The sequence below is a fragment of the Pleurodeles waltl genome, chromosome 6, assembly GCF_031143425.1.
Source record: "Pleurodeles waltl isolate 20211129_DDA chromosome 6, aPleWal1.hap1.20221129, whole genome shotgun sequence".
NCBI lineage: Eukaryota > Metazoa > Chordata > Amphibia > Caudata > Salamandridae > Pleurodeles > Pleurodeles waltl.
In genome coordinates this window covers 1,576,406,557-1,576,426,988 of record NC_090445.1, presented here as the reverse complement: position 1 = coordinate 1,576,426,988, position 20,432 = coordinate 1,576,406,557, and the positions used below count along the sequence as shown (strand labels likewise).

The 20,432-nt window shown below is 42.4% G+C and overlaps 1 protein-coding gene across 6 annotated transcripts in view; it reads right to left on the bottom strand.

The window, feature by feature from the left end:
• Window positions 1-4,142: 4,142 nt before the first annotated feature.
• Window positions 4,143-20,432, bottom strand: part of TOR4A (torsin family 4 member A) — a 148,132-nt gene continuing 131,842 nt past the window's right edge. For 5 of the 6 annotated variants that reach the window (XM_069241342.1, XM_069241346.1, XM_069241341.1 and 2 more), the window contains exon 2: window positions 4,143-6,161. In XM_069241342.1, coding sequence (XP_069097443.1) covers window positions 4,851-6,122 — 1,272 coding nt within the window. In that variant the 5' untranslated portion in view covers window positions 6,123-6,161 and the 3' untranslated portion in view covers window positions 4,143-4,850. Of the gene's footprint in view, window positions 6,162-12,929; window positions 13,021-20,432 lie in introns of those variants that run through there. The other variant, XM_069241344.1, reaches the window with a different exon arrangement.

The window sequence follows — 20,432 nt, the reverse complement described above, 5'->3', positions numbered from 1 at the left end:
AATGAGTCACAAGTTTACCTGACTAATAGGCTTCTAACGGATAAATGGAATGCTAACCACCTCTCCCCATTTCCAATATCGAGGGGCACCAGTCAGGGATGTCCCCTATTGCCCATATTATTGGTCACTGCTTTAGAACCATTGGCGGCTCGACTGAGACAAAACCAATCACATAGAGGTTTGGCATTTTCACCCCGCAGAGTCCTTGTATCCATGTGTGTGGATGCCTTCACTCTGTATGTTAGAAATTCAAAGGATAACCTGTACCCCCTCATCAGAGAATTCACTAGATTTAGTGGCATAACTGGTATCAATGTCAATTGGGCTAAGTCAATTATATTTCCTTGACGGCTGCGACCAAGGAATTCATTTCAGAGTTGCCCCTGCTGTGGCCACGGGAGCCAGTTTGGTATCTGGGAATCTCACGGAGTCGAGACCTAGATTAACTGTGGAGAGCCAACTATGGCAGGCTGATGTCCTGGCTGGGGGAGCAGGTGGAGCGCAGGAAGAAGCTCCCATTATCATTGGTTGAGAGATTGGTCATCACTAAGATGGTGGCTCTCCCTAAAAACGTACCTTTTCATCAACCTACGACTCCCTCTGGTGGCGTCATTTCACCAGCAGTAGAGGTCACAGCGGGTGGCATTCGCATAGGGGGCAGCCTTGAGTGGCATTGTAGATAAGGACACTGCTTTTGAACAGGGAGGGATGGGAGCACCGGATACGGACTTGTATTAATTCTTTGCACAGGCGCAGTTTGTGCACTACTGGCTCTGACCCACAATTCTTGGCTAACCTGGCACCCTAGCATGACCAGGGCACCTGTGCCTCCTCCAGATGGTGCTGTACATGCCACCCAAGAGACTGAGGACACAGATTGATATTGTGGAGTGCACTGAGTGGGAGTGGAATGAGCTTAGGGGGAGGGCGTAGATGAATTACCTATATGCCCCTTTGGTACAGTTCATTGGCCATCCCTCCTTCCCCATCACTCTTGATGCCAGTACCCATAGCCAGCTGTGTTGGGTTGCTGCCGACGTCCAAGGGAGCTGCATTTCCAGAGGGTACCTTTATCACCCCACAACAGGTGCTACAGGGACCCACAGTTACAGTACTGGACACGTTTGCTTACTACCAATTATGAGCCACTGTTCGGAAAGATCATGACTCCTTTCTAGTGACCACCTCCCAAATATCAATTTCTGGAGGAAACTCTTACAGACCCATCTCCGAGCAAGTGATCATGAAACTATGCAGGAATGCAGGAAACTGCACCAATGCAGGTGTCCAGTGCCCAATAGGCGTGGGCTGTAGACCTTGGGAATCCCCTCTCTGAAGAGCAGTTGAAACAGAATGCACTTAGTGCATTTCGAAAACTTGCACAGGCTCTACTGCACTCTGCGGAAAATGCCCAGGCTAGGTCTGAACGATGATGCGACATGCATGCGGTTTGCCGTGCCTGGCAGGCGGCACTTTTGGGAAATTGCATTTGATGCTATTGGCCAAATCACTGAGCATGCTCCTGAGCTTACACCAGGGTAGTGCTCTTAGGATACGTTAGAGAGGGTTCGGTAGAGAAGCACAAGCTGACAGCAATTGTACTTTTGCTGGGTAAGTGCCAGGATGTGATGCATTGGGGTAGACGCCCGATGACTTGAAGGAAGGGTGGCTATGGGATGCGCTTACTGCCAGGAACAACTGACTGCTTGTTGAGAATTGATGCCTGCTAGATCCGCCCAAAGGATGTATGGTCCCTATTAGAGATGTCCGCAACTGATTGAGAGTGCGAACCCAATTTTTTAATAATACTGTGAGGGTAATATTTCTTAATGCAGTCTTTTCAGTAATCAAATAGTTGTATAAAGCATAGATCTTGTTATAGAAAATGTATTCTTTTGTTCAGTGATTTCCAAATATTGAATTAAGTTTGCAGACTGACCATAGCCTTTATTCATTTATTCAGAGATATTACAGGAAAGTTGGAAATTTCAGATCAGACACAGCCGACACATGTTTCGCCCTCTACGGTGAGTCCACCTATGGCTTTCTCAAGGCATTGTAATATTCATATTAAGCAGAACATCATGTGATATATGGTCATTGCAATATTCATATAGAGCAGAACATCATGTAGTATATGGTCCCAATACCATAATTTAGGTAAAATAAGGAAAAAACGGCACTCGTATGCCGTAGCCGCGTCTTAGTATGGCGCCATCTTGGATTAAGAAATATTACCCTCACAGCATTATTGAAAAAGTGGGTTCTCACTCTCAATCAGTTGCGGACTTTTCTCTCTGAGGGGGAATTCGGTCCATACTCCTTGTTAGGCTTATTAAATATGTTCTTTCTCTACTGATACATTTTACTTTGAACCTATTGGACACAAATCATAATATGGTTAATAGGCACTTAGCCGAGAAACAATGTATTAATTATCATAAAAAGATTATCAATTTGGAATCGAATACATGTTTAATTATTAGCAATACTTAATTGCTTCTTGGTCTATTTTATGTCTTATAGGTTCAGTAGAGAAATAACATTTAATAAGTCTGATTGATTGTATAACATCATGAACAATGTAGCATAATGATAAAATCAAAATTGAAAATGAACTATTATAGTGGACTTGTGGAGCCCAAAAAAATGAAGCATCAACAACACTTTCATCACATGCCCGTGTTTAAAAAAAAAAAATCACTATTTTTCGTTCTTAAACTATTATTCTTTGTGACTTCAAAACCCAGAATGCTTAATTATAGGCTGGACGGATTTTTTTGTAATTAAGAGAGAGTGAAAGGACTTACTAACCGTGAACAAGACTCTTTTTTTGAGTTGAAACATATTGGTAGTTGCCTATTTCTGGTAATAAAGACTGCAACTTTGGAGCCTTTGGAGTGCGGTGAACTTTCTTTTGTTTCACAATATATATATATATACACACACATACACACACACACACACACACACATATATTGATTGTACTGGCAGAACACCAGCAATCAAAATACATTTTTCTATTTTTTGTCCGTCTCTGTTGGCTAGCAACATCTCGGTTTTGACCCTACAGTGCTCTCTCCAGGTATGCATGTTCTCTATGCGGCTTTAACTCACTATTTATCTGGCATGTCAGTTCCGGCTTTAACCTGTATTTTCTTATAACTCCAAATTAATCAATGTGCCATTTATATGCCTTACTAAGATGTACAAGTGCATCAGCTCTATTTTGACACAGTACTTATCTCCAATATGTTGCCCTCTTTTAGCCCGTTTGTGCACGTCGTGTGAGCCGTTTGATTCTCTGTGTATATAAGCTCCATTTGGACCTTGCACTTTTATGGCTTACGTAGTTTTCTGAGATCAGATCTCAGGTGATCCCCATTTGTTGTAGACTGTTGATAACCTTGAAAGTTTTAAGGATGTCTGTTCCATGGTGACCCCATATGAAGTTGTAGAGGACCTGGAGACACCCTTCCCATGCAGTAGCGTGCTTAACTATAACTTTGGAGGAGTCAACAGAAGATGAATTGTCATAATCTTTCATGTTGGGGAAGAGTGTAGTTTGGCAACAAAAAGGCGCTATTTGTTTATTTCCCTTGCTACCTCCAGGTGGGATATTGACTTTTTGAAGTGTTACTCAAAAACTATTCATGATTTCCAAAAATTGTGGGGGTGTCAGGCAAGAAATGACCACAGAATATATATACACACACGTTTTGTGATTATGTGTCCATTTGATTGTACATTTTGTTCTTTTTTGTGTATAAGTATTTTACAATTTTGCACTATTGAATACCCCTAAATACAGAAATACAAAAATAAATGCACACAGGATTGTGTACAAGGATATGATATTTGCGAATCATTCTAATATATTTAGCTTGACAATTTAATATTGTGACTGGCAAACAAATATATGTTGTTTTGCACATGTACACCAATGATAAATATTGGTTCCTGTGCTCCCCATATTGTATAGTCATTGTATTACCTCAAGAGTTGCAGTGATCCCCCACCCCAGCACCCTCCCCTGTTTTTGAACAGCAGTGTGCTTAATACATTTTGCAGTTCAAACTTTTAACAAAATAAGAGACCACCTGAGCTATGCAAAGAACAGAACATCGCCATACACAAAAATCTGTAAACTGAGCAGGTCTTAGGATTTATTCAGGCAAGAATTGATCAAATGTGAAAACAAATCAGTGGAAATAAAGGTGATTCGAAATTATTTCCCAAGTAAAGGACCATAAAAAAAACAATAAAAAAACAAAACAAAAAAACGGATGATTGTTTAAGAACTAAAAAACATCTCAAAGTTTTATCACTTGCTCTCAAAACAAAATGGAGCTTCTAGTTTGTGTTGTATGGGTGAGGTATTTTCAGCATGCCCATTTACTCACAATGATTCACTTAGTACACTCGACTTAAATTACCTAGATACATAGCCTTGATAGGTCTTTAGACACCAAGGTAAACTTACAAGGATGTGACAGTTTGATAGCTCATTAAAAGTACATTGCATTAAAAATGAATAGGAAAACGTCAGAATCCCGCCCTTTCTTCGATTGGCATAAAATGTTGTATTCAAAACATTTCTCGGTGTAAGGGGTCCATGGCGGGTTGGGGGAGAAAGAAAGAAAAGAAAAGAGAGAGAGAAAAAGAGAGAGAGAAAAAGAGAGAGAGTTCCATCACTAAAATCTAAACCTTGACCATTATTTGATGAGACAATTGATCATTTTTTAAAAAAGGTCAATCGCATTACAACATGAAGTTGAGTGCAGAGTTTGTTTATAAGTTATATCTTAAAAATCCAAATTCTGCCACTGGCTCGTACCGTTTCCGAAAGGTCACTGTAGCAGGTTGACTTTAGCCACTACTTGTTTGCAACCCATTATAGAATAGTGCCTCTCCCCTTGCGTGTAATATTTTAATTGGCTAGCCATGTTCTCAATGTTGCCATTATCTGGATAGTAACCTTCCCTCAGCATTTCATCCAAGAAACAGTTGATAATATGGCTCTTCTCCAGCAGGATGAACGGAACAATCTCAGAGTGATCCCACAGAGGATGATGCTGCCTCAATGAAGACTCTATAATACTAACAAGCTCTTTCCGCTTCCTGTGCTGTGACAAGTCCTCGCTGGATGCATTCTGAAGGACATACTTGGTGATTCCGTTAGAACCAATGTTGCTAATCAATATGTAGATGGCATTGAGAAACTCGTTGCTCTGGTTTGGCTGAAAGTATCCATGGAGCACGTCAAGTAGAAGCAGGGGCATTTCTTCCATCTCGTCGAAGATGAGCACTGGGATCTTCTCTTCTATTTCTGCTGTAACCACCATATTAGAAACCTTTCCAGATAGGTCACTTTGACAAGAAAGCACATCAGTTTCAGTGGGGCAGTTGTGCCCAGCATAGTATTGGAGCACAAAGTCACCATCCATAACTGAACGGAAGTGCTTGGCCAGAAGTCGTCCCATGTGGCTCTTTCCAACGCCACTTGGGCCATTTAGCGACACCACTAGTGGCTTATTGTGCATGTGAGTGGCGAGGTAATCCTTCAAGAGGTCCATAACAGTGTCCACTGCCAGTTTCTGGCCAAATATGTCCCGATGCATGGTCTTCTCAAGACCATCCACGTCATATTTCTGTAGATTATCATCCAAGTTTTCAATAGCATTTAAAATTTGAAAGAAGATAATAGCAATGAGCAGAATCAGGCATCGTTTGGCCTTGCTCTTTTGTTCAATGGGTAGGTATTTTCGTGAATTACCTGGATACAGTACGGTCCTGGACCTCCTTCGTTTCTTTTTACGCTTGGGTTTAAGCACAGACAACTGCGACATCTGCTCCAAACTTGGGGTATCAAAACTAAAATACTGCGACTTTTCTAAGCCAGTGTTAAAAAATGATGTTTTGTCCAAAGAAATTTGCTTTTGGAGGAGTCTTGCATGCCTGGTCTCTAGTGATCTCGGACCAGAGAGGTCGAGGTGAAGCTTGCTTTTCTTCAAGTTCCGGATCTGGCGACGCAGGCGGACCACAGCTCGTACAGGGCACGAGGCTAGAGACATCTTGCTAGATCTTTCAGGCGCATCCGTGCAGGGCTGGACTTCCTCCATATCTTGCCTGTTTCCGTAATTACATAAGATCTGGCTTAGCTAAAAGAAAGTGGCAGAAAAGAGAAGTGTTAAAAGCTGTGCAGAAGTCATTACACCTTATTCATGCATTGGTTTTATCACATTTCAAAACCCATAAAAAAGTAACCCACAAACAAAGTCAAAACTCTACTCGGACTGGAAACTGAAGTTTGGATTGGGTTATATGCAGAGCCACTGGAATTATGCGATTCTGCGGATGCTGCTTTTTCTGCATTATTTTGGCTGCGATGTGTCACTTAATTGATCATTTGCTGCACAATCTCCAGATTTGACCAAGCTCAATCGAAACAAAGGTTGTGGCCAAATGATGATTTGTGTTCCAGCTCGGTGGAAGGCTCTTAGCAAAGGTCGACCGGTCGTCTATTAGTTGTTTATTATTGTTTCTAGTAGTTAAAAGGGTACTAACGAGGTAAAATATTTGCCTAAAAAGTGCTAGTATGTGTACAAAACACAAAATAATAATGCAATACTGTCACAAAACGTACTGCATTACACTGCACAATGTTATATGTATGCGTGCAATTATCATCACTGCACATTTCAATTTTTGAAGTAATCTCTCCTGCATCGCAAAATTTAAGGTCCCAACTTGGTGGAATTCTCATGAGGTAAGCAAGTTAGGACTGCGACAAAAACATACTTCCGGGCACCAGAGTAAAAGTGGCCCCGATTAGCGAAGCAGATAGCTAAAAAATAAAAGTGGCAATTTCATGGAAAGCGACAGTAAAAACTGTCCCATCTGGTCCCAACACCGGCCAACAACTGCTAAAATAAAAACTGGCCAACACATTGATCGGTCAGACCAGCCCATCGGGCACTGTTTGATTGCCCTATAGGCCAGTCTGGCCCAGGAGGTAAGGTGCAACTGACATGCCAGGTAAGTGAAAATATTTTACTGACACCTATATTAATCCACCTTGAGGTATCATGGACCCGTTAACCTTACAGATGATGAAATATCATCTTAAATGAATGACATTTATTCACAAGTACAGTGATATACTCACAGCAATTACCTAAAATATGCAGTCAACAAGTGGTAGTAAACCGGTCTTCATATGCACAGGACCCTCATAATATTGTGGCTAGCCATACTGCAGACATCTTGTGCAGTGCTTCATTTACTTTCTTCGACATGGTAGCTATTTTACCAATTAAAGCCACCATGTAGGTGTGGCGTGATTTCCACACGCAGATTAAAAAACTAAATTTGAACCAGACTAGTGCACATACTATTGATCAGCCATCAGCTCTGTGCTGGGTTCCAGTGTCTCACAAAAACCTGTTAACAAAATAAAGTAACTTTGAATCATTGACCTTCTTTTCTTATAGCGAAAGCAAAAGAAGGGAGAAGTTCACAGCATCAGCAGAGAAGCCACTGCTAAATTAAGTTATTACATTAGTAATAATTTAAACAGTGTTTATGCACACATTACTTTCTTCTTCACATGAAGACCGCAGTATGCAGGTTAGCCCTCTTAGCCTCTACACTCGGCTCCGGATGATGGGAGGAAGAGGGAGAGGAGGAGGAGGAGGAGGAGGAGGAGGAGCGGGAGGGAGAGGGGGCTGAGCATTGATCTACTACAGTGTTATTTAAGAACACAACACTCTGTAGGTGGATGCCTGGATTGCTTATGTCTGAGGGGCGTAGTTTAACTACACCCCACTCACACATGCACAATCCATTTTATTTAGAAGACAAACTCCGCATGCCTCAGGCAGCACAGTATATCTCCCAAGGCCCAATGAGGAGCCCCATAAAGCAGCAGGGGCAGGTTCCCTAGCACTTTCCCTGCTTCTGATAGGACTGTATTTCAAGTCCTATCAAGAAACAGAGGGCTTGAGGTGGGTCTGCCTCTGAAATCAAGCCATGGTGCTCTGGCTGGCTCCTCCTTAGGAATCATGGCTTGCTAGCTCCTATAACCAGCACCTGACCCCACCTCCCCCATCTTCCCCCTACTGTTAACATGGAGTTTTTGATTTGCCATAAAATAAAGAAAAGCAAGTTAAAAAAAAGTGTTGTATATTTGTAAAGGTGTGATTGACAGAGAATGAGGTTGAGTGAGAGTGTTAGTTTCATGTGTTTGAGAGCGTCATTGAGAATGAAAGTCACAATCAATGAGTGAGTGAGAATGAATAAGGGAAAGTGATGGAGTAAGTAATGTAGTGTAAGTTAGAATGAGTGAGGGAGAGGCTGAGAAGACGTGAGTCAGGGATGTTTCGATCAATGGTGCAACAGTTGCACATGAACACAGAAGACATGGTGAAACTACACCTGCTGCACTATTCAAGTACACCTGTACTCCAGGAGTTCACATGATAGCCTCTATACACCAGTAGATTTGAGTGAGGGTCAGTGATTATGGAAGTGTGAGTGTGTGCAAGAGCATTTGTGGGTGAAAACAGCAAGTGTTATTGTAAGGGTATATTTGTCTCGGAGGGAAACAAAGGCAAATCTTGAAAACAATGAGGTGAACATGTGGCAAGTATTAAGCCCTACAACCTTCCGGCATCACCAGCCAACACTAAAACAGCTATTGAGTTGTTGAGCAAGACTATTGGGGGAATCAGGTGAAAAAACAGAAAGTGATATTGCCCATTTGGTTTATCTACTTGAACACAGAATGGTCATATCACTAAGTACTGACTGAAGAACCAATCTTAAGTGCCTATTGCTTCTTATGTTCACCTTAACATAGGGTTATCCTATGAAAAGAGATTTAACCCACACCCACTGCACACAATGCGTCTCATCATAGGGTTGCTTACAAGGTGGGTGGGACTTCGCCATGATAAAGAGATCTTCATTGGACAGCAGACACATCAATTCTACATACCATTCAATATTAGCACCCTGCATTGGTCACCCTCTGAGACAACAGCTGCAGTATTTACAATACTTAGTTTTACCTTTCCCACTTTTCTTTCCTGTGTTTGTAAGTTATGAAATGGACCACTACATCACAGAGTGTAGGGAGTGATTTGCCATTAACTGTAGTGAATACAGTCCTTGCCTCCTCCACTCGTTCAATGACAAGGCCAGAGGGAGGAAAGACATGTGACCATGCTGCTACATATTTATTGAGCTGCTCGGAGCTTGGCTGAAAGGGTGGTTAAGATTCGAGGGATGCATGAAGAGTTACAAGCAAAAAGGAGGTAAGGGGGTGCTACAATGTTACACAAAGCAAGCTGGGCAATCAGCAGACATCCTGGTCACTGAACACCCATTTCTGAACAGCATGCCTGGCAGCAGATGGAGCAGGTGGGCGCGACTGGTAAGAAGTAAAAAGAAGACCAGTTCCTCTACAGTATGCCTAATATCCACGCGTTGTGGAAGCACGCAACCACAGACTGAACTGAAATCACATTACTATGCAAAGTCGGTTGACCCAAACAAATTAGAATAAGCAAATTTTACTACACAATATAATAACTCAAGGATACCTCAGTCAACCCCACCCTTTAATATCTTGTGGGATGGGAATGTCCTCTGCTTGGTTTACAGCACTGTCCCCTGTTCTGTGTGCCCAACTGAGTATTTGGGACCCTGGTAGTTAGGATTTTGTCAGATTTATGTGCGCGTGTAGGTCTAGGCCTGCCTTGTGACAAATGTTTTGTCCCGGACAAGCTTGCTGTCAAGACACCTTTCCCAACCTCATCAACATACTTAATGTGGTACAGCAAGTCACACAACTAATACGCAAAGGCTGCATCCTCAACGTTGTCTTCTGAGCATCACCAACAATACAATACAAACCACCCATACCCCTGCACTGAACCAAACTCTCTACTATCCCCCATGTGGCCGCGCAGTGTCTTGTCAACAAACCAAGGTAAACCCAAAAGAGAAGCTGAAACCTTCAGACCCTTTAAAGTCTTCTCTATAGAAAAACGACTGCTTAAATACCTCACTCGCCCTATAAACCCATGTCTGATGCCAACACTATTCTCAAAAACGTCAACACTTTTCCGGCAAACTAAGTAAAGATCCACGCCCCAGTAAAAACATACAAGTACAAGCCAAAGCCTTTGGTACAATGGCACTGTAATGACCAGGCTGACTATAAATAGTCCGTCTGCAGACAGGAAAGAAAATGGAAGGAAACAAAACTACGGATTATCTCATGATACCGTGTTCCCTCCCTGCAAAATGCAGGCAGCTCATCAAATCAGCCAAACCAAAGTATTATAACTGCCAACATCAGCAATGCAATGCTACAAACAGAAGCAAAATGCTTTTAAAAAACAACCAAGCAATGCATCAACTTCCTACTAAACCCACCAATTCCTTACTCCACAGAAGAGTGCAATGCCATCAATCGCTTCTTCAGTGAAATACAAGTCCTAGCAGGTCATGCCAAAATACTCAACTCCCTTAAAGTCACTTCATCAAAGCTCTCTCTAGGAACACTCTCACCCAGGTCATATTTGTCACTGCCTTACTCACAGCACCTTATCTGAAGCCCTTGAGACAGGCCAGATCCTTCTAGTCCTACAGAAATGAATACTAGACCCGGAGGACCTCACCAATACTAGCCCGTCACTCACCTACAGTTCATTGGCAAGCTTATTGATAAAGCTTTCAACATTCAACTCCAAGTCACATTAATGACAACCATCTCCTGCACTAGTATAGACTGGCTTCAGATCATACTGTAGCACAAGACCGCTGCCTTACACAATGCCCTTCTGACCACAGATGAAGATGGCCTCATGATGTTACTGGAACTCTTAGCGGCCTGCAGCACAGTTGATCGTTGCACTCTCATAAGCACCCTGGACTCTCAAATGGGATTCACTGACAATATCCTTCATTAGTTCTCCTCCTACCTTTCCAGCCACCACCACTTTGTTCACATGGGCACCTCCAGGTTCCAAAAGAGCCCCATCACCTACGTAGTGCTCCAGCATTTCATATTGTTCCCTGTCATCTTCAATCCATAAAGGAAGCCACATGGAGCTCTACTCACAGAGAGCAGCATCAAAATTCAACAATAGGTTGATGGTACATCATTTTGCTTACAATTCTTCTTTGGATATTCACTGCAACTGCTTTGGATGTTTAGTGCCTCAAACACTGCCTGCATGTCACCCAGACCTGGATGTCCAGGGCATACTTAAACCCAACCAAGCCAGAACTCCTGTTATTTGCCAAGAACATCATAAGGTCTAAAATATGACCTGCACATTCTCTTCTAATTCAGAGCCATACTCTCTGCCCAAATAAATACAATACTTCAAGGAACAAATGCTCAGTGAACATGCTCTCGATGGTAAATGCAGCTTTCGCTTTGAACTAAACCCGATCCTTGCTTATTACATTTAATGCACAAGCCTGCTCATAATACTAATACTAAAAATTCCTAATAATATTGGAAACATGTTTAGTACCCAGTAGGTAGGAAGTGTCTGAAAATAAAAAAAGCAAAATAACACATAATTTTGACCTTCCATCAACCCTAGAACTGCTCTTCACTCTTCACTGCTATTCAGTATTTCTCACTCTTGGAAAAATCTTAAACTTAACCCAGAAAAGAGTGCTCCTGCCTCTGGCAATACAGCCTACAGAACTGCAAATTTGCAGGTAACTTTCTCTCATTTGACCCTCACTAGGGAAGACAGCAGTGACTCTGACTTATTCCTCATATCACCGTAGCTCACTGTCTTCTTCCAGGTCAAGACACAAGGGAAATCTTTACATTTTCTACCTTCTCTGGAATTCTCAACGAGCTGTATTGATCAACATTGTACTAGCTTGCCTTGACCATGCTTACGGTTGTGACTCAAGCACACCTACTTCGTGCACTTTAGCAAATCCAGTCACACTCCTGCTCAGCACAAGAGTTTAATCCCTTCTTCTCTCCTATCCTGACACACCTCACAACAGTGTTAGGAGACTCACACCTGGACCAGAATAACTTACAAGCTAAGCTGGTCAGCTAACCTCCGAGCCACATTCGGTTTAGCTTCTGCACACCTTGTAACCATGATGCACTCAAAAAAAGGAAACCAAATGGACTGGGGAAGAAACTGGTTATCAGTGCATGCTACTGAACGTTGGAACCATCTCCTAAAACCTCCACACCATTTTCAGGAGTATGGCTTTTAAAAAAGGCCAATAAAATATCTCTTAGCAGTCTCGACTGCACAACATGCAGTTGTGGATCTTGTGCCCATGTATGATGAGCTGATCATACATGGACAAGAGATCCACTACTGAATGCTGTGAATTCGCCAGATGACTGACTTACTACTCAGGGAAGGGAGTAATATAGTGACAGATTCCAGAACACATCAACTGAATAACCATAAAAAATTTACTCCATTAAAAGCCAAACAAACACTGTATACTCATTTCATACTCACATCACCTGTTAAACGACTACAGTGCCACAATCCAACCAGCAGGCAGGAAAATATTTTAACATAATGTTGACACCTCGCGACCTTGGGTCCATCTTACCCAGACTCTCCTCTGCCCTCGCTCCTTTATGTACACTCCACACTGTGCATGTCCAGGCCTATTTCCACAACATGGTAATTGGCTAACCCATTATCAACACATATATTGCAATGTAAGAGTACTAAACCACACCTTGTATCTCCACATTTTGGGCTGCCTTCATGCTCAGCATCACAGCATCAAGGGTGTTGCTCTCAAACATCACACATTAATTTCACCTTCTTGGTCCTCTCCTACCAGAGTATCCCAACCTGCCTTCAGACAGTCTCACAACACATGCAGTTCACCCTCATATGCTTGCTCACCTGCTCCCACCATCACAATTGCCACAGTGCCAATGACCAAAATTGTCAGTAAGTCGATAGAACATCACTCCTATGGTGCGCAGTTCTAGGTCTCCAATGCAACACTAATGTTCACATTACACTGTAAATTAAGAAGCAACTAAGAAAGGAGTGGCAACGCAGATGTTGGATGGGGCACAGCCAGCAAAACACCTTGGCAAGCTCAGAGCTGCAGGATGAAGCAAGACCTGCACAAGCCCTGCAGCAATGAACGACTCAAACATGTCCAGAACCAGGTGGATACGCAACACCCAAGCAGTCTAAAACCTGTGAATAAGTGTTACAAGAAGTCCAGAATTAAGTCTTCTTCTAGTTTGTTTTTGCATTTATTTAAAGACATATTAACTAGATATTGTGTACTCTTAAACAGTATGCACCACAGAACAGCAATGGTGCCTCAAATTGAGTATGTGATGGTTTGGGAGCACCAAACTGCCTCACCTACCTTTTTGATGGGTAGGCATGGGTGTATTCATATTAGTTAACGCATAGGTGGTGCCTGCATTTTGAGCTGCTGACAGGTTAACCTCCCGCTGAGCAGGGATTTGGCAGACGGCATCAAAGCTCTGACAAATACCTTCCATAGCATCCCTCATATTTTTTTTCCGTAATGAGTGCTTAGGATCTCACCCAAGCAAGTTGGTGCTGATATTTATGCCCAGAAAGGTGACGTCACGTTATATGGCTGCACAAACACCCATCAATCAGATCAGAGAAAACATGCAGAGAAGCTAGAGCAGTAAGTAGTACAAGTTCATCATTTGGAATAAATGTATTAAGAACAAACACCTGTAGAGAATCACAACGGTGTCACTACAGATGATCTGAGGCACCCAGCATCACTATTGTAACCTGCAACAGCTAGTGAGATCCTTGTAGCTAGTCTTATTTTGACTGACAACGCTTACAAAAACTTATGCAACTGTGAGCCCATAATGGGCTTGGGCCGTTCATGAACTGTGGCAACCTGCAAACTGCCCAAGGCTCTAAGGTATTAAACAGTTGCTTGTTTGTGCAGGCAGGTTCAGCAACAGTAGTTGTGACTCAATGTTCTTTAATTCACCAGGTCAGTAGACCCATCCTCTACAAGAAGCAGCTTGCTGTGAATTTATGACTACCAACTTAATGCCGTATCCACCGCAGTTCTGTTCCTCAGGGACATATGCTCCTGAAGTGACCATAATGTGAGCGTGACCACCACCTGTGAGCAGCTAGCTAGCACGGAGAAATCACAATGCTTTGTTTTCTACATGCAGCATACCCACTTGATGCTCACACAGAAGATGCCTTCATTTTTGGAGTACTCCAGAGGGTCGACCCTGGTGCCACAGAGGAATGAACCTTCCCACCTTGAGTAACTCAACCAGAATCAAGATCAATGTCCATATGTGGACTCCTGTAACCACAGCCACAATCTTTGGATTCTGGCCTACTTTTGGCATAGTCAGATTTCTGGATAGGGGAAGGTACAATTTCATCAGAGTATGCCCAAGAGTTCTCCCAACCAGACAGTCATTGCCTGCCTGAAGCCTCACTAAATCCCTCTGTAGTTTGCTTTGTTTACAGATAGGCAATTCGGAAATCAGGAAACACCTGACGTTGCAGTTGAACAACACCAAACTCCCCGCATTTATCATGCCCACCACCTGCGTCCAGAACCTAATAAATGTTTTCTGCACATTCTTTTGACTTTTCGAACCTAACATGATGGCATCCCTGACCAGATTCAGGATGAACATTGTGGCTTCTCTTTTTATCAATTTGCCAGAGAAGTGCCTCCGCTCAACTAGCAATGTTACTGTTTCCTTTGCACTGGTGGGTGAGGCAGTGCTATTGTTTTTTGATTTCTAACTTTCTACCCCTTTCACCAAATGATTTGTGGTTTTACTTTTGCTAGTAATCATGTTGTTAATACATGGATGTTTTCCTTATGTTACAGTGTTGCCTCGCATTTCCTAAGGGATCAGATGATCCTGGTTGGAACACACTCTTAACTGACATTAAAGAGTATATTAATTAATGAAAGATAGTACACATGATATTTCTACCTGCCATGTTCGACAAGTAGGTTCCCAAACATTGCCCTATGCCAAGGTCTTTAAATTGTCAAGAAATCTATAAACAGACTGATCTCCTTAGTCACTCGTACTAACAGGTATAACAAAGAGCCTTCTCTCCATAAAGGGGTGGTACCACCACCTCTACCCCCTATCCCTATCCAGCTGAAGGACAAAACTTCAGTTATAACATATTACTTTGAAAAAAGAACAGATGACTAAATATACCAAGATATTCAAAAAAAGAGAAACTGCCCCAGAAAATATCTAAAGTACCAGGAGAAAAAAAAAAAAAGAGTCCAGATAACAACTAAAGCTGGTAGGCAATAACATTCATAGGAACAAGGTTAGTTACTCGCTTTGAGTTTATACACACAAAACACTACAGCCAGCATTGTAAGTTGCAGTGAAAATATTCCAGTACTCAAGAGACCAGGCTTCATGAAATCAAATCAAGGATCAAAATCAAAATCAAAACTTCAGTTCTAATCGAGTCGGAGTTTTGCATGGACATCTTTTCAACTACCTGTGAACATCAACCCATCACGTGGTGCCTAGGTAGAGATTAAACACCTCATTTTAGTACGTATGAGAAAAGGTATTCAGTGTAATGAAGTTTACCGGTAAGTAATTGAATCATGTATCACCATTGTGCAGGGTCAGGTCAGCCTTCGATCATGAGGTCAGATCCTTAAGACAGAAGTTTAAAAAAAAAAAAAAAAAAAAAAAAAAAAAAAAAAAACACACAGGACTTTTAAACCTTCCAATAGAAGGTCCTTGGCCTTTCACCGTCATCTTTCTGAAATTAAACATTGCCCAAAACACGGAAAATACGTATACAGGGACTCTATCCTTGAGCATGAAGGAACACATAAGAAGGAAGAGATTTCTTGATGGCACCTGTCTAAATGCTAACTGCAGAATGTTGCTTAATATCCACATTGTTCCTCAAATAAACTGACAAAGGTAACCAAGTGTTCACTGTCATAAGGCAATCCAGCGATAACACATTCAAAAAAGCATCATCACTCGAACGGTAAACAATTAGTGCCAGAAAAACGGGCTTGGCTAGCAGAAGATCAGTTCTGCCTAAATAGATCAGAAATGGAAGTTTTTCAGATGGAGAACTTTGCATTGGCCAAGTAGCTGGGGGACAAGTCCCAGGAGCATTAAACCTTTGATTTATAAGCCAATGTACATCAACTTCAAATGGATGGACAGGTAATGGCATGCCATCAACATCAAAAGAAGTGTAAGATGTTGAAGATGACACACTATAACTCCTACTTATTTTTGTATTTTTTAATACTTTATCATTTTAAAACACAAAGAACAAACACATAGTAATGCAGTTCAAACATGGACACTGTACTGCATACAAGTTGTCGAACGTCAGAACAAATCATTTATAATATCGTTTGTACTCAGAGGAAAATTGAGCAGCGGCAGGCAAAAGAATGAGTACGGAAACAGACAGATTGATATGCGTGGACTGAATTCAACATGAGCTGGCATCATTAGATGACTGCGATGTGGGAGAAGAGGTGGCTAATGTAAACAAGTAGTTCCTCAGCAGCTGCCAAATGTCTCTAGGCCTACACATCACAGGTTGTAGTGAGGTGGAGTTTTCGATTAGTGTCGCAATAGGCGAGGCTGGCAAAACCAGGAATGAACGCTAGGCGCATGTTTAGACCCCCATCGAATTGCAACCTAGTGCTTGGCCAGCAGGAGTGATATTGCAGTGAGGCATCTTATGGGCTCTGGTAAGTCATTTGTGTAGCCAAGAAGGGCCGAGAGTGGGTCTGGTCGCAAAGGACAACAACAATAGCCGACAATCTGTAATATACCTCACACCAAAAGGGGCGAATGTTAGGGCGGGTCCAGGTCATATGTGAAAAATCAGCAATCAAAGCACAGCACTTGGGGCAAGCAGCAGAGCGTCTCGAGTCCATTCGAGCGGTTTCTCTGGGGGTGATGTATGCCCTTCAAAGGAATTTGAAGTGAACTAGCTTGTGGCGTTGATTAGGTGAGACAAACCTGGTCTGCGCACAGCATGCCTCCCAGACTTTTTGGGATAGTGGACGACCCATTTCTCTATCCCAGGATTCCCTTAGCCATGCATCTTGAACTGGGAGAGCCCTAATACAAACTAAATAGTGCCTGGATGCCAAGCGCACCCTGAGTCCGCAGTAGCAACCAGGGTAAGTGGTGTAAATTCCACAGGTGCCAATGGATACATAGTGTAGCGTGCTCCCATGAAGCATTGTAGACAGCATAATACAAAGTGTTTCAAGTGTGGGGTGCCTGCGAAACAAGTATCTGTAGTGCATGAAAATGAAAATGTCACTTACCCAGTGTACATCTGTTCGTGGCATTAGTCGCTGCAGATTCACATGCTGTGCATAGTCCGCCGTCTGATGTTGGGTCGGAGTGTTACAAGTTGTTTTTCTTCGAAGAAGTCTTTTCGAGTCACGAGACCGAGGGACTCCTCCTCCTTTGTTTCCATTGCGCATGGGCGTCGACTCCATCTTCGATTGTTTTCCCCGCAGAGGGTGAGGTAGGAGTTGTATATGTTAGTAATAGTGCCCATGCAATGGAATGAATAAGTATGTACAAAATAAAGTTTAAGTAATATATTTACAAATGTACAAAATTACTTCCAAACGGCTACAGGCTCCCGGGGAGGCGGGTGGACGCATGTGAATCTGCAGCGACTAATGCCACGAACAGATGTACACTGGGTAAGTGACATTTTCAGTTCGGTGGCATGTGTAGCTGCAGATACACATGCTGTGCATAGACTAGTAAGCAGTTCTCCCCAAAAGCGGTGGCTCAGCCTGTAGGAGTGGAAGTAGTTTGAAATAAAGTTCTTAGTACGGCTTGACCTACTGTGGCTTGTTGTGCGGATAGCACGTCTACACAGTAGTGCTTAGTAAATGTGTGAGGCGTAGACCATGTGGCTGCCTTACATATTTCGTTCATTGGGATATTTCCTAGGAAGGCCATGGTAGCACCTTTCTTTCTGGTTGAGTGTGCCTTTGGAGTAATGGGCAGCTCTCTCTTTGCTTTAAGGTAGCAGGTTTGGATACACTTAACTATCCATCTGGCTATACCCTGTTTTGATATTGGGTTTCCTGTATGAGGTTTTTGAAATGCAATAAACAGTCGTTTTGTTTTCCTAATTAGTTTTGTTCTGTCAATGTAGTACATTAGTGCTCTTCTGATGTCTAATATATGTAGTGCCCTTTCAGCTACTGAGTCTGGCTGTGGAAAGAACACTGGTAGTTCTACTGTTTGATTTAAGTGGAACGGTGAAATAACTTTTGGTAAAAATTTAGGATTAGTTCTTAGAACTACCTTATTTTTGTGTATTTGAATAAAAGGTTCCTGTATAGTAAACGCTTGAATTTCGCTTACTCTTCTTAGAGATGTAATGGCAACGAGAAATGCAACCTTCCACGTTAAGAATTGCATTTCGCAAGAATGCATGGGTTCGAAAGGTGGACCCATGAGTCTTGTTAAGACGATGTTGAGGTTCCATGAAGGAACAGGTGGTGTTCTTGGTGGTATAATTCTTTTTAGGCCTTCCATAAACGCTTTAATGACAGGTATCCTAAATAGTGAAGTTGAATGGGTAATCTGCAGGTATGCAGAAATTGCCGCGAAGTGTATCTTTATGGAAGAGAAGGCCAGGTTTGATTTCTGCAAATGTAGTAAGTATCCTACTACATCCTTTGGAGATGCATGTAATGGTTGAGCTTGATTACTATGGCAGTAGCAAACAAACCTTTTCCATTTACTTGCATAGCAGTGTCTAGTGGATGGCCTTCTATCCTGTTTTATGACCTCCATACATTCTTGGGTGAGGTTTAAATGTCCGAATTCTAGGATTTCAGGAGCCAGATTGCTAGATTCAGCGATGCTGGGTTTGGATGCCCGATCTGTTGTTTGTGTTGTGTTAGCAGATCTGGCCTGTTGGGTAGCTTGACATGGGGTACTACTGACATGTCTAGTAGTGTTGTGTACCAGGGTTGTCTTGCCCATGTTGGTGCTATTAGTACGAGTTTGAGTTCGTTTTGACTCAATTTGTTTACCAGATATGGAAGGAGAGGGAGAGGGGGAAAAGCGTATGCAAATATCCCTGACCAATTTATCCATAGAGCATTGCCTTGAGACTGCCTGTGTGGGTACCTGGATGCGAAGTTTTGGCATTTTGCGTTCTCCTTTGTTGCAAATAGGTCTATTTGAGGTGTTCCCCAAATGTGGAAGTAAGTGTTTAGAATTTGGGGGTGAATCTCCCATTCGTGGACTTGTTGGTGATCTCGAGAGAGGTTGTCTGCTAGTTGATTCTGGATCCCTGGAATAAACTGTGCTATTAGGCGAATGTGGTTGTGAATCGCCCATTGCCATATCTTTTGTGCCAGGAGGCACAGCTGTGTCGAGTGTGTTCCCCCCTGTTTGTTTAGATAATACATTGTTGTCATGTTGTCTGTTTTGACAAGAATGTATTTGTGGGTTATGATGGGTTGAAATGCTTTCAACGCTAGGAATACTGCTAACAATTCGAGGTGATTTATATGCAACTTTGTTTGATGTACGTCCCATTGTCCTTGGATGCTGTGTTGATTGAGGTGTGCTCCCCACCCTGTCATGGAAGCATCTGTTGTTATCACGTATTGTGGCACTGGGTCTTGGAAAGGCCGCCCTTTGTTTAAATTTATACTGTTCCACCACAGAAGCGAGATGTATGTTTGGCGGTCTATCAACACCAGATCTAGAAGGTGACCCTGTGCTTGTGACCATTGCGATGCTAGGCACTGTTGTAAGGGCCTCATGTGCAGTCTTGCATTTGGGACAATGGCTATGCATGAAGACATCATGCCTAGGAGTTTTAATACCATCTTTGCATGTATTTTTTGTGTCGGATACATGGCTTGTATAACCTTGTAAAAATTTTGAACCCTTTGTGGACTTGGAGTGGCTATCCCCTTTGTTGTGTTGATTGTCGCTCATAAGTATTGCTGTGTTTTGCACGGCAGAATGTGTGATTTTGCATAGTTGATGGAGAAACCGAGTTTGTAGAGGGTTTGTATGACATACTCTGTGTGGTGTGAACACTTTGTTAGGGAGTTGGTTTTGATTAGCCAATCGTCTAGGTAGGGGAACACGTGTATTTGCTGCCTTCTGATATGTGCAGCTACTACTGCTAGGCATTTTGTAAATACTCTTGGTGCGGTTGTTATACCGAACGGCAACACTTTAAATTGGTAATGTATTCCCTTGAATACGAACCTTAGGTATTTCCTGTGCGAGGGATGTATCGGTATGTGGAAATACGCGTCCTTTAGATCTAAGGTTGTCATATAGTCTTGTTGTTTTAGCAGTGGTAATACGTCTTGTAGCGTGA